At 40.6% G+C, this 11,846-nt stretch overlaps 3 protein-coding genes across 3 annotated transcripts; all 3 read right to left on the minus strand.

The window, feature by feature from the left end:
• Window positions 1-1,016: 1,016 nt before the first annotated feature.
• On the minus strand, window positions 1,017-3,819 carry LOC115582141 (arrestin domain-containing protein 3-like). The gene is made up of 6 exons (XM_030417917.1): window positions 3,457-3,819; window positions 3,277-3,337; window positions 3,047-3,194; window positions 2,841-2,937; window positions 1,960-2,216; window positions 1,017-1,750 (listed from the first exon to the last, which is right to left on the minus strand). Exons 1-6 carry the CDS (start codon window positions 3,713-3,715, stop codon window positions 1,484-1,486), a joined length of 1,089 nt encoding a protein of 362 aa, XP_030273777.1. The 5' UTR covers window positions 3,716-3,819; the 3' UTR covers window positions 1,017-1,483.
• A 173-nt stretch (window positions 3,820-3,992) lies between these two features.
• Window positions 3,993-8,093, minus strand: LOC115582140 (arrestin domain-containing protein 3-like). Its single transcript, XM_030417916.1, has 6 exons — window positions 7,746-8,093; window positions 7,565-7,625; window positions 7,335-7,482; window positions 7,130-7,226; window positions 5,970-6,226; window positions 3,993-5,481 (listed from the first exon to the last, which is right to left on the minus strand). Exons 1-6 carry the CDS (start codon window positions 8,002-8,004, stop codon window positions 5,215-5,217), a joined length of 1,089 nt encoding a protein of 362 aa, XP_030273776.1. The 5' UTR covers window positions 8,005-8,093; the 3' UTR covers window positions 3,993-5,214.
• Window positions 8,094-8,618: 525 nt separating this feature from the next.
• On the minus strand, window positions 8,619-11,655 carry LOC115582138 (arrestin domain-containing protein 3-like). Its single transcript, XM_030417914.1, has 6 exons — window positions 10,983-11,655; window positions 10,808-10,868; window positions 10,578-10,725; window positions 10,394-10,490; window positions 9,796-10,052; window positions 8,619-9,573 (listed from the first exon to the last, which is right to left on the minus strand). The coding sequence occupies exons 1-6, from the start codon at window positions 11,398-11,400 to the stop codon at window positions 9,271-9,273; spliced, it is 1,284 nt and encodes a 427-aa protein (XP_030273774.1). The 5' UTR covers window positions 11,401-11,655; the 3' UTR covers window positions 8,619-9,270.
• Between the last annotated feature and the right edge of the window lie 191 nt (window positions 11,656-11,846).

An 11,846-nucleotide genomic window follows, 5' to 3' on the forward strand; every position in this document is an offset into this window, starting at 1 on the left:
CATAATCTGGTTTATTTAATGTCAGTTCTATTCATTCATTTCATGGGGACAACACAGTTGTCACCAACTGGCAAAGGTTTTTGTCAGCATAATGAGGAAATATGTCCACCTAACATAGCAGACCCATAAAACAGCTTTAACTTTGTTGGAGAAACACATTTAATCTATTTCATATCGTAAGGGATCCGTAGAATCTAGATGCATGACTCAGAGACAAGCAAGTTGGGTGTTCACGTTCACATTTCCCTTTTACTTGTAAAAAAAAAATAGGCGAAAGTCAAAGCCAGGAGGGCGGATTTAAAGCCAGGGAAACAAATCTGAAAATGGGTCAGGCCGAAATGCAGAAGCCAAAGGAGCAGGTGGGGGATTCATGCAGGCCAGGTTGGGCAGGCAGAGCAAAAGGCTGTGCACAATGTACAGGCTGCTGGTGTTCGAGCTGAAACGGGCGGGTGTATTCTATCTACTGCAGGGCCAATGAGGGAAGGTGAGTGGAAAAACCTGAGCAGGTGGGTATGAGCCGTTCAGGTGACAGGTAAAGCATGATTAACATGTATTATACAGGCACTCAAAACTATTTGCATACCACTGAGATACACAGAATGCAAAGTGAGTGTCAACGTCCTTTTGAGTCAGCTGCTGAAACATGAAAATCGGGACAGAGGCAGAGTCGTATGTACTGTTTGGCGTATCACACTGTGTTTGACTTCAAGTGTTTAGTCAATAAGATGGGGGTTTACAAAGACGATAAGCGTGTAAATGCTAGGATTTTTTTTTTTCTCATTTTACATTTCAGTTCAGACGAGCCCTCCGAGGGTTGACTGCTGGATTATCTGCGCTTAAGAAAAACACCTGGCTCCAGCTGACTAAACCTGACAACAGGGAGAGTCAGTCGGGAAGAAAGAAAGATGGAAGAGTAGCTGGAGGAAAAAGAAAGACAGAACACCAAGCACACTGAGGCGGACTTGCCTCATTTGAAGATGTCTGAGAGCAAATAAATGCACTTTACAGAAGCATGAGAAGAACGTTAATTTTTATTTAAAATCATGAATGAAGAGGCAGCATCCATGAGTTTAGTGAAAATTGTACACCCATTGTTTGACAGTTGAACCGTTACTGTGAAGGTTACCGAGCGCTCTATCAAGTTGCATTGTGGGTAATGTAGGCACCAGGTTTTTACAAGAATGAATGATGCACGGAACAAAAAAGGTATATCTGGTCCTACTGCATCGAATTGAACGCTATTTCAACTGTCCATCATGACTCTAACTCTTATATTTGCATACTGTACATTGCCCATTGGTATATATTTTCATCTTATTGCTCTTTTTATTTTTTTCTAGGTATTTTATGAATATTTTTATACCTTCTCCTTCATTGTACAACCACATTCAAAGTGGATAGCTAAGGACCAATTTAACTTTGCAAATGACAATAAAGGCTTTGACTTGAGTATGTGACTTGCGTTGCTAAATCTGTGCCGTATCTAAAGTGCATCCTGATATTTGCCAGAATCGGGATAGGAGGGGTACACTGCGTATGCTCCATAGGTGGGTGGGGGGTCAATAGGTCGGGGTGCCGGTTGTTGTTGGGGTGCCCCGTTCCAGGGCGCTGGATTTGGGCCCCCAAACACCTCAAATCCAAAGCCAGCAGTTGGAGGTGGCTGTTTCACATCAGGGGCCTTAGAGTGGGGCAGGACGACTACAGGGATTTTGATCTCTGGGTCTGAAGCATATTTAACATCGAGGTAGACCTGTGGAAAACATTGAAGATGTTATGATTGTGTCTAGTTGTTCTATGCCTATGTTTAAAAGATTTCTCTATTTACTGTAGTTTCAGTCATTTTACAGTAAATGAGGAAAATAAAAGCCCCACAACTCCCCGTCAGTAGCGACTCTAATTGTAATCAAGCATATAATCAGCAGAACTTCTCAGAAAAGACCATAACGCGCTGCAGTTTACCTTCAGCCTGTACTCCAGCTTAATGATGGAGCAGTTCGTGATGGAGGGAGGCAGTTCCCTGGGGATGGTGATCACCTTGGTCACAGTCTCCTTGTTGGAGGATTCAAGAATCTCAACCTCGTCCTTAAGGATCTCATTGGTGTGAACTCTCCTGCGGCCCTGGGCAAAGAAGCTCCTCTTATCGTACAGTACGAATTTGGGCTTCACCGAACGACTTGAGCGGTTGTTGATTTCCACCGTGACTTGGAGATCCTCGCCTGTAAAGTAGAGAAAAGGAACCCAGTCAGCAGATGACACTGATTAAGATTTTGTGATAGGAGGTTTTTGTATGATGCACATTAGACTGACAAACGACCACAGTGATAGAAACATGTTCTTCAGCGTGTTGAAAAAGGTATTTCCTTTGCTCCTAACACACAGTACTTTGGCAAATGTTTGCTCTTCCTGTTATTTCCTCTTATTTTGGACAAAATAACAATTTTCACATGTAGGAAGCAAGACTGAATAACCCTCTTTTGCTTGAGCACTGAAGCAAAGATCTGAAGTTAGCAAGTTAGCAAGGCAAAAATGTGGTGTTGAACCTGGACTGACCCTCTCCTGCCTTAGGGTTAAGTTCCCTGTTGCTTTGAATCACTTCAATGAGCACAGAAGAGAAATATTTCAGCAGTTGCAGAGTCAGTCCAGAGTTTCATCTCTGGTATAACTCACAAAAACAATTTCTACGTTGCACTCAGTGTATCACACGTTCCCTGTTTTCAGATAGGTGGAGACAGGTTAAGGAAGAGGAACGTGTTGTATGACATGAGGGAGGTGTGTGAAGGGTCATGAAATGGCAGACACGTTTCAGGAGCAGGAGTTCCTCTTCCAGACTAGATTATTACCTTGCTTGTATCCCATCCGCTTGGTGTGAACATCCATTGAAATGCTTCCAGAGCCAAAAACTTTGACAGATTTATCCTTGGCACCATGCTGGGGTTCCTAAAAGCACACGTCCCCACATTAAATGAACATAGATAGTTGCCTCTTCTGCTTAGACTACATTCATTATTAAATGTTTGCATTTTTATAAAGACTAAGGATTTCTTACCATAAGTCCAGGAATGTCCATGTCTGCTTTGGACACAAATGTGAAGTGAGTTTTGGCCTTTTTGGTCAGCTTCATTGACTGTTTCAGCTCTGCCTTTACCTTGTGAACAATTTTGCCCTCACGGCCTTTGAACGATGATGGGATTTTACTGTGAAGTTCAATAATTGAAAATGAATTTAACTGAAGTAAAGCATCAATCTAAAGAAAAAGATTAAGTGAAGAATAGGCACCTGTCAGGAATCTGGAAGGAAAAAGGAAACACATGTCTTCCTTTCCCGATGACTTCAGTGCCTGGAACAGAATGAATCATGCATCTTTAAACATTTGATCAATATTTGCTCATTATCTCAAAGTCGTTGATTAGCTTCAGTGTATCACATATCAATAAATTAAACAATTTAATACGTTACCATCTTGTCTTGCCTCTCTCAAGATATGGTGTTTCACGTCATAATATTTCTCATCAGCCCAGTATCTACGGGTCCGTTTTTGTCCATGATGTTCAGTCCAGCGAACACTAGCTTTTCCTTGTGCAATGAAAACAAGCGACTGGATCTGAGTTTCCTTGGAAGTCTCCACGATGACTCTGCCATTCATGGTATCTCCATTTGTGAAGGTGTTCTTGCTGTTGATAGCATCATATTCTATTGAGAAATTGTTGATGGTCATTCTCCACAAAAAAAGAACACAGTGAGCAAATCAAAATCTCCTGTGAAACCAACAAGAAAGTCAAAGCCATGTGAACTCTGAACAGCCACTCAGCAGTGTTCATATCTGGTGTCAGGCAGTGGAATGTTATTAAACCTGTTCTTCATACCACAGATGAGAGGCAAGATAACCATTTAGCTGTGAGCAAACTCACCCCAAAAAGAAGAAATGTTAACATTTATTGTACAGTTTATTTTGACAGTTATGGTCCTGAACATTAAACAATGAAACATTCAAATTTTAAATGCAGCAATGTAATTTAATCTGGGTTTTTGACACACATTCAGTGCATCACATTACACATTTTCCAATTATGTCAAACACATTTCCATTCACACCCTGTGTAATGCATGTAATGTTTGACATAATGGGATTTTAGTCCAGAGGAAGTTACAGATAAATGACCAGGAATGTTCACATTGAGGGAAAGGAAATAATATAAATGACTAAAAGACAGTCTTGTCTTTTTTTCCTAAATGATTGTTCACACAAATGAAGAGGAAATAGAAAAGAGGCGTTTTATTACATTCATGTACCCAGTGAATGGAAAATGTGAGTGAGAAGTTACCTTTTATGAACAACCAGTTCTTAGAGGAACAATCAGGTTTGACCTCCATTATTTTGCTGTTCTTCATTAACACAACACAAACTCTGCTAACAGTAGCAAACCGGCAGGCTCTGGCAGCAGCTGATGAGGTTTTTCAGGAGAAGCAGGGGGTGTGTGATTGGCTGAGAGGTGATGCCGATAACTCGTCCCAACACCACTGTCGTCTTATTGGATAAAAAGGGACATCGTGCCATGAAATGCAACCGTCTAAAAACATATTTGTTCAAGTGAGAACGATGAAATAAAAATCTTATTTTGGGACATTCAAAATTACTGGTACAATCACATATTTACACACATTTGCACAATTATCCAGGTATTGATTTCATAATAACTTAACATTTTACACTTTAGGGCTCAGTAAGAACTGTATCTAATTATTGGCCCGACAACAGCTACTATAAAGACAACAAAACACTTGATGCACATTTTTTCGTGGACATTAAATAAATATAATTTGTACAATAATTTGCTTTGTGAGTAGTTCATCTCAGCCTTATTTGTTTCTTCCTGCCATTTATTCCAGCTGTGATGTGATGCCAGAATGCTGAATCTTGAGACAGGAAGTGAAACATGACAGATTAAAGGTTGTTCACAGGTCCAGAGAGGCATTGTTGCGTACGGTATGTGAAGCAAATTGTATAAACCCTTCTGTGGCTCCAGAGGGGGCAAACTGCTTCGACTGTTGGTCGAGTTGCATCGTGGGAAATATAGGCACCAGGTTTTGAGAAGGGAAGTTTGGAAAATCCATGGAATAGAAAAAAAGATATCTTTGTTTTTATTGCATCGATTTTGACAATTTTCTCAAATGTACATGAGGAATCTTGAGTGCAATGCTAATTCTGTGGCATATTTACAGTGCATCCTGATATTTGCCATAATCAGGATATGAGGGATACATTGCATATGCTCCATAGGCGGGTGGGGGATCAATAGGTTGGGGTGCTGGCTGCTGTTGGGGTGCCCTGCCCCAGGGTGCTTGATTTGGCCCCCCGAAAGCTTCAAATCCAAAGCCAGCAGAAGGAGGTGGCTGTTTCACATCAGGAGCCTTAGAGTAGGGCAGGACGACTACAGGGATTTTGATTTCGGGGTCTGAAGCATATTTAACGTCGAGGTAGACCTGTGGAAAACAGTGAAGATGTTATAATGTCAGGTTTTGGAGTTTAGTTCAGTGGACTGGTGCATTCTTACATTTCTTAGGTTTCATTTGTTCATTTGGTCACTAGAGGTCCCCACTGGTTTACTGTAGGTTTTCTCTCCCTTCACTTAGGTGAGTTCAGCACTGCTCATTGTCTTAATGATTTCAGTTGTCCTCTGCCTATTTTTGAAAAGTTTCTTTAGTTACTGTAGTTTCAGTAATTTTACTGTACCTGAGGAAAATACTTCCTTTGCCTTTTTTTATATTTAAAATTATCAGCGTAGTTTTTTTAGATAGTTTATAATATCATTATTTAAATTTTGTGTCACCAATAACTGAGAAATAAAACCTACAACTAAAAGTACAGGGAGAAAAGCCCCACAAGCTCCCCGTCAGTAGCGACTCTAATTGTAATCAAGCATATAATCAGGAGAACTTCTCAGAAAAGACCATAATGTGCTGCAGTTTACCTTCAGCCTGTACTCCAACTTAATGATGGAGCAGTTCGTGATGGAGGGAGGCAGTTCCCTGGGAATGGTGATCACCTTGGTCACAGTCTCCTTGTTGGAGGATTCGATGGCTTCAACCTTCTCCTTAAGGATCTCATTGGTGTGAACTCTCCTGCGGCCCTGGGCAAAGAAGCTCCTCTTCTCGTACAGTACGAATTTGGGCTTCACCGAACGACTTGAGCGGTTGTTGATTTCCACCGTGACTTGGAGATCCTCGCCTGTAAAGTAGAGAAAAGAAATCCAGTCAGCAGTTGATGCTGATTATGATTTTGTGATAGGATCATGTGTATTTAGTTTCTGTATGACGCAGACTAGACTGACAAGTGACCACAGTAACAGAAACATGTTCTATAGCGTGTTGAAAAACATATTTCCTTTCCGTAGCATAGCATGAGCCGAACTGTGTACAACTGCCCGTAGTGTGTGATGTTTATTGTTCTATATGTAAACACTACTAATTTGACACAATGCACAAACTGGAAAAAACTAAATTTGAATTACGTTTACTCAACCTCTATTTTGCGAGGTGGTCACGTTGAGACCAATATCTCTCTACTCTTGTCGTGGAAGACAAATTACATTTAAAAAAGTGTTGAATGATTGTGGATTTATTGCAATTATTTGATATATGCCCCAAATATTGTTTACTTAAAATGATTCAAAACAAAATTATACAGGAATCAAATGAAGGATGTTAATAAGCTTTTATATACTAATGTTGATTGCACATGGGATGAAAGCTGCAATTTGTATTGTATGTGGTGTTGGAACTTGATTAACCCTCCCCCACATCTTACGCCCTCTGTGCCTTGAGTTTAAGTTCCCTGTTGCCTTGAATTTAGTTCAGCGCACACAAAAGTAGAGAATTATTTCAGCAGTTGCAGAATGAACAGCTGCAACTACAATGTCACTTTGTCAGTCCAGAGTCTGATCTCTGGTATAACTCACAAAAACATTTTCTACATAGCACTCATTGGATCACAAGTTCCCTGTTTTCAGATAGGTGGAGACAGGTTAAGGAAGAGGAACGTGTTGCATGACATGAGGGAGGTGTGTGAAGGGTGATGAAATGGCAGACACCTTTCAGGAGCAGGAGTTCCTCTTCCAGACTAGATTATTACCTTGCTTGTATCCCATCCGCTTGGTGTGAACATCCATTGAAATGCTTCCAGAGCCAAAAACTTTGACAGATTTATCCTTGGCACCATGCTGGGGTTCCTAAAAGCACACGTCCCCACATTAAATGAACATAGAAAGTTGCCTCTTCTGCTTAGACTAAATTCATTATTAAATGTTTGCATTTTTTTAAAGACTGTGATTTCTTACCATAAGTTCAGGAATGTCCATGTCTGCTTTGGACACAAATGTGAAGTGAGTTTTGGCCTTTTTGGTTAGCTTCATTGACTGTTTCAGCTCTGCCTTTACCTTATGAACAATTTTGCCAACACAGCCTTTGAACGATGATGGGATTTTCCTGTGAAGTGCAAGAATAGAAAATGGATTTAACTGAAGTAAAGCATCAATCTAAAGAAAAAGATTAAGTGAAGAATAGGCACCTGTCAGGAATCTGGAAGGAAAAAGGAAACACATGTCTTCCTTTCCCGATGACTTCAGTGCCTGGAACAGAATGAATCATACATCTTTAAACATTTGATCAATATTGGCTCATTATCTCAAAATCATTGGATTAGCTTCAGTGTATCACATATCAATAAATTAATCAATTTAATACGTTACCATCTTGTCTTGCCTCTCTCAAGATATGGTGTTTCACGTCATAATATTTCTCATCAGCCCAGTACACACGGGTCTGATGTTGTCCGTAATGTTCAGTCCAGCGAACACTAGCTTTTCCTTGTGCTATGAAAACAAGCGCCTGGATCTGAATTTCCTTGGAAGTCTCCACGATGACTCTTCCATTCATGGTATCTCCATTTGTGAAGGTGTTCTTGCTGTTGATAGCATCATATTCTATTGAGAAATTGTTGATGGTCATTCTCCACAAAAAAACAAAAAAAACAAAAAAAAAACACAGTGAGCAAATAGAATTTCCTGTGAAACCAAGAAGACGGTCAAAGCGTTGTGAATGCTGAACAGCCGCTCAGCAGTGTTTGGTGTTTGGTGTCAGGAAGCGGAAGTCTTGTCAGACCTGTTCTTCATACCACAGGTGAGAGGCACACATGCAAACACGGTAGAGATAAAAACAAGAATACCATTTAGCCATGAGCAAACTCACCACAAAAATAAAAAATGACTAAAAGACAGTTGTCTCCTTTTTTCCTGAATTACTGTTCACACAAATGAAGAGGAAATCAAAAACAGGTGTTCTATTACATTCATGTAACCAGTGAATGGAAAATGTCAGTGAGAAGTTACCTTTGGTGAACAACCAGTTCTTTGAGGAACAAACCGGTTTGACCTCCATTATTTTGCTATTCTTCAATAACACAACACAAACTCTGCTAACAGGAGCAAACTGGCAGCCTCTGGTAGCAGCTGATGAGGTTTCTAGGAGAGGCAGGGGGTGTGTGATTGGCTGAGAGGTGATGCAGATAACTCGTGGCAACACCACTTTCATACTTTACAAAAAAAGGGTCATCGTGCCATGAATTAAAAACATCTGCAAAATTATTTATTCAAGTAAGAACCATAAAATCTTATTTTGGAACATTCACAATTACTGGTACAATCACATATTTACACACATTTGCACAATTATCCAGGTATTGATTTCATAATAACTTAACATTTTACACTTTAGGGCTCAGTAAGAACTGTATCTAATTATTTGCCCAACAACAACTACTATAAAGACAACAAAACACTTGATGCACATTTTTTCGTGGACATTAAATAAATACAATTTGTACAATAATTTGCTTTGTGAGTAGTTCATCTCAGCCTTATTTGTTTCTTCCTGCCATTTATTCCAGCTGTGATGTGATGCCAGAATGCTGAATCTTGAGACAGGAAGTGAAACATGACAGATTAAAGGTTGTTCACAGGTCCAGAGAGGCATTGCTGCATACAGTATGTGAAGCAAGTTGTATAAACCCTTCTGTGGCTCCAGAGGGGGCAAACTGCTTCGACTGTTGGTCGAGTTGCATCGTGGGTTATATAGGCACCAGGTTTTGAGAAGGGGAGTTTGGAAAATGCATGGAATAGAAAAAAAAGATATCGTTGGTTTTATTACATTTGATTTTGATACTTCTCTCAACTGTACATGAGGAATCTTGAGGGTGATGCTAAATCTGTGGCATATCTACAGTGCGTCCTGATATTTGCCAGAATCAGGATATGAGGGATACATTGCGTGTGCTCCATAGGCGGGTGGGGGATCCACAGGTTGGGGTGCTACTTGTAAACGTGGTACCGGTTGTTGTCCTGGTGCCGGTTGTTGTCGTAATGCCATGCTCCCAGCTGCTTGATCTGGGCTCCTGAAAGCTTCAAATCCAAAGCCAGAGGAAGGAGGTGGTTGTTTCTCAGTAGGAACCTCAAATGCAGGTAGGACAACAATTGGGAACTTGATCTCTGGGTTCGAAGCACATTTGATGTTCAGATGGATCTGAGGAAAAACGCATTATTGATGTTAGTGTTAAAAGTTGTTGCTTGATGTCCACTCTGGTTTACTGTGGGTTCTATCTGGTTGACTTTGGTGAGCTCAGCAGTGTTCGTTAGTGTTTAAGTTTATTTGTACTCTGCATCTGCAAGACTGTGTCAGACAGAGGTAATCAAGCATATAATCAGAAGAACGTCTGAGAGAAGACCATAATATAATGCAGTTTACCTTCAGCCTGTACTCCAACTTGAAGATGGAGCAGTTCAAGATGGAGGGAGGCAGTTCCCTGGGGATGGTGATCACCTGGGTCACAGTCTTATTGCTGGAGGGTGCAATAGCCTCGATCTTCTCCTTAAGGATTTTTTTTGTGCAAACTTTCCTATGACCCTGGGCAAAGTAACTCTTCTTCTCGTACAGCAGGAATTTGGGCTTCACTGGACGAGTTGAGTGGTTCCTGATCTCGACTTTGACTTGGAGATCCTTGCCTTGAAAACGGAGGGGAAAAACAAGCGTGTCAATTTCCAAAACCAATCATTTGTATCTCAAAGAGGCTGAACTTTGGCTGACTGTGTACGAGACACAATTGTGATATGGTCAGTCAAGCGTCTTGTTCACTTTTGACATCTTGCACCTGGGAAACTTTGAGGTTGGAAGTTGGACATTTCAGCTAGGACATTCCTATCTCCCACATTCTCTGATATGCAGCGTAAAGCGTCCCTTATAGACACCTCCCTGACGTTTGATGACATGAGGGACGTGTGCCGAGTCACTCAACAAGTAAAGGCAATGAATAAAAAAAAGATTTCCTCGACCAAAAGACGATTACCTTGCTTGTATCCCATCCGCTTGGTGTGAACATCCATCCAAACCTTCCCAGAGCCAAAAACTGCGAGAGACTTATCCTTGGAACCATACTGAGGTTCCTAAAAGAACATCAACACAGTCAGATAATTGCCCTTTCTGCTTAGACGACACTCAATTTCTAAATGATAAGATTAAGGATTTTGTACCATAAGTCCGGGAATGTCCATGTCTGCTTTGGACACAAATGTGAAGTGAGTTTTGGCCTTTTTCGACAGCTTCATTGACTGTTTCAGCTCTGCCTTCAACTTGTGAACAACTTTGCCCACACTGTCTTTGAAAGATGATGGGATGTTTCTGTGAAGTACAATAATAGAACATGAATTTGACTGAAGCAAAGCATCAATCTAAAGAAAAAAATTAAGTGAAGAATAGGCACCTGTCAGGAATTTGGAAGGAAAAAGGAAACACATGTCTTCCTTTCCCGATGACTTCAGTGCCTGGAACAGAATGAATCATTAATCTTTAAACAGTTTATCAATAATGGCTCTTAAGTTCAAAGGCATTGTATTAGCGTCGATGTATGATATGGCCGAATCAATTGAATACATTACCATCTTGTCTTGCCTCTCTTAAGATATGATGTTTCACATCATAGTATTTCTCATTAGCCCAGTACACATAATGCGCATATTGCCCGTAATGTTCATGCCAGACAACCTGGGCTCGTCCTTGTGCTATGAAAACAAGCGACTGGATCTTAGTTTCCTTAGAAGTCTCCACGATGATCCTTCCATTGATGGTATCTCCATTTGTGAAGGTGTTCTTGCTGTTGATAGCATCATATTCAATTGAGAAATTGTTGATGGTCATTCTACAAAAAGAAAAACACAGTGAGCAAATCAAAATCTCCTGTGAAAACAAGAAGAAGCTCAAAGCGTCGTAAATGCCGAAGCACGCTGTTCGACACTGTTTATATCTGAACTCAGGCATCCAAATCTTGTTAAGCCTGTTTTTCAAACCACAGGTCATGAGAGAGAGGAACACATGCAAACACAGAGAGAGTGAAAATAATTCAGCCCTTAGAACTAATCACAGTTCAGCAGAGGGTTTAAAAACAGTATCTTAGTATGAAATGGATGGTAAAGTCAAAGCAAGTTATCACACTGCTGCTGAATAGGAGCCGTCTCTCTGATAACAACCTCAGTATTACCTGTAATTGAACCTGGTTTTACGGCCGTCACATGCTTCACTTTCTCAATGTGTCACATGACAGATTTTCCGATCGCGTCACGTTACCTGCATCCAGTGGGAAAATTGCATGTGATGTTTGACATCACGGAATTTTACTCTGAAGCAGGGGAACGTGAATGATGCAAAGACCAAAAGAAAGTTGTCTCATCTGCTCTGACAACGTCTTTCAATAACCAAGGGTGACTCATCTGTACTGATTTAATCAATCTTGCCTGATTAGTCAG

The sequence above is a fragment of the Sparus aurata genome, chromosome 5, assembly GCF_900880675.1.
Source record: "Sparus aurata chromosome 5, fSpaAur1.1, whole genome shotgun sequence".
Lineage (NCBI taxonomy): Eukaryota > Metazoa > Chordata > Actinopteri > Spariformes > Sparidae > Sparus > Sparus aurata.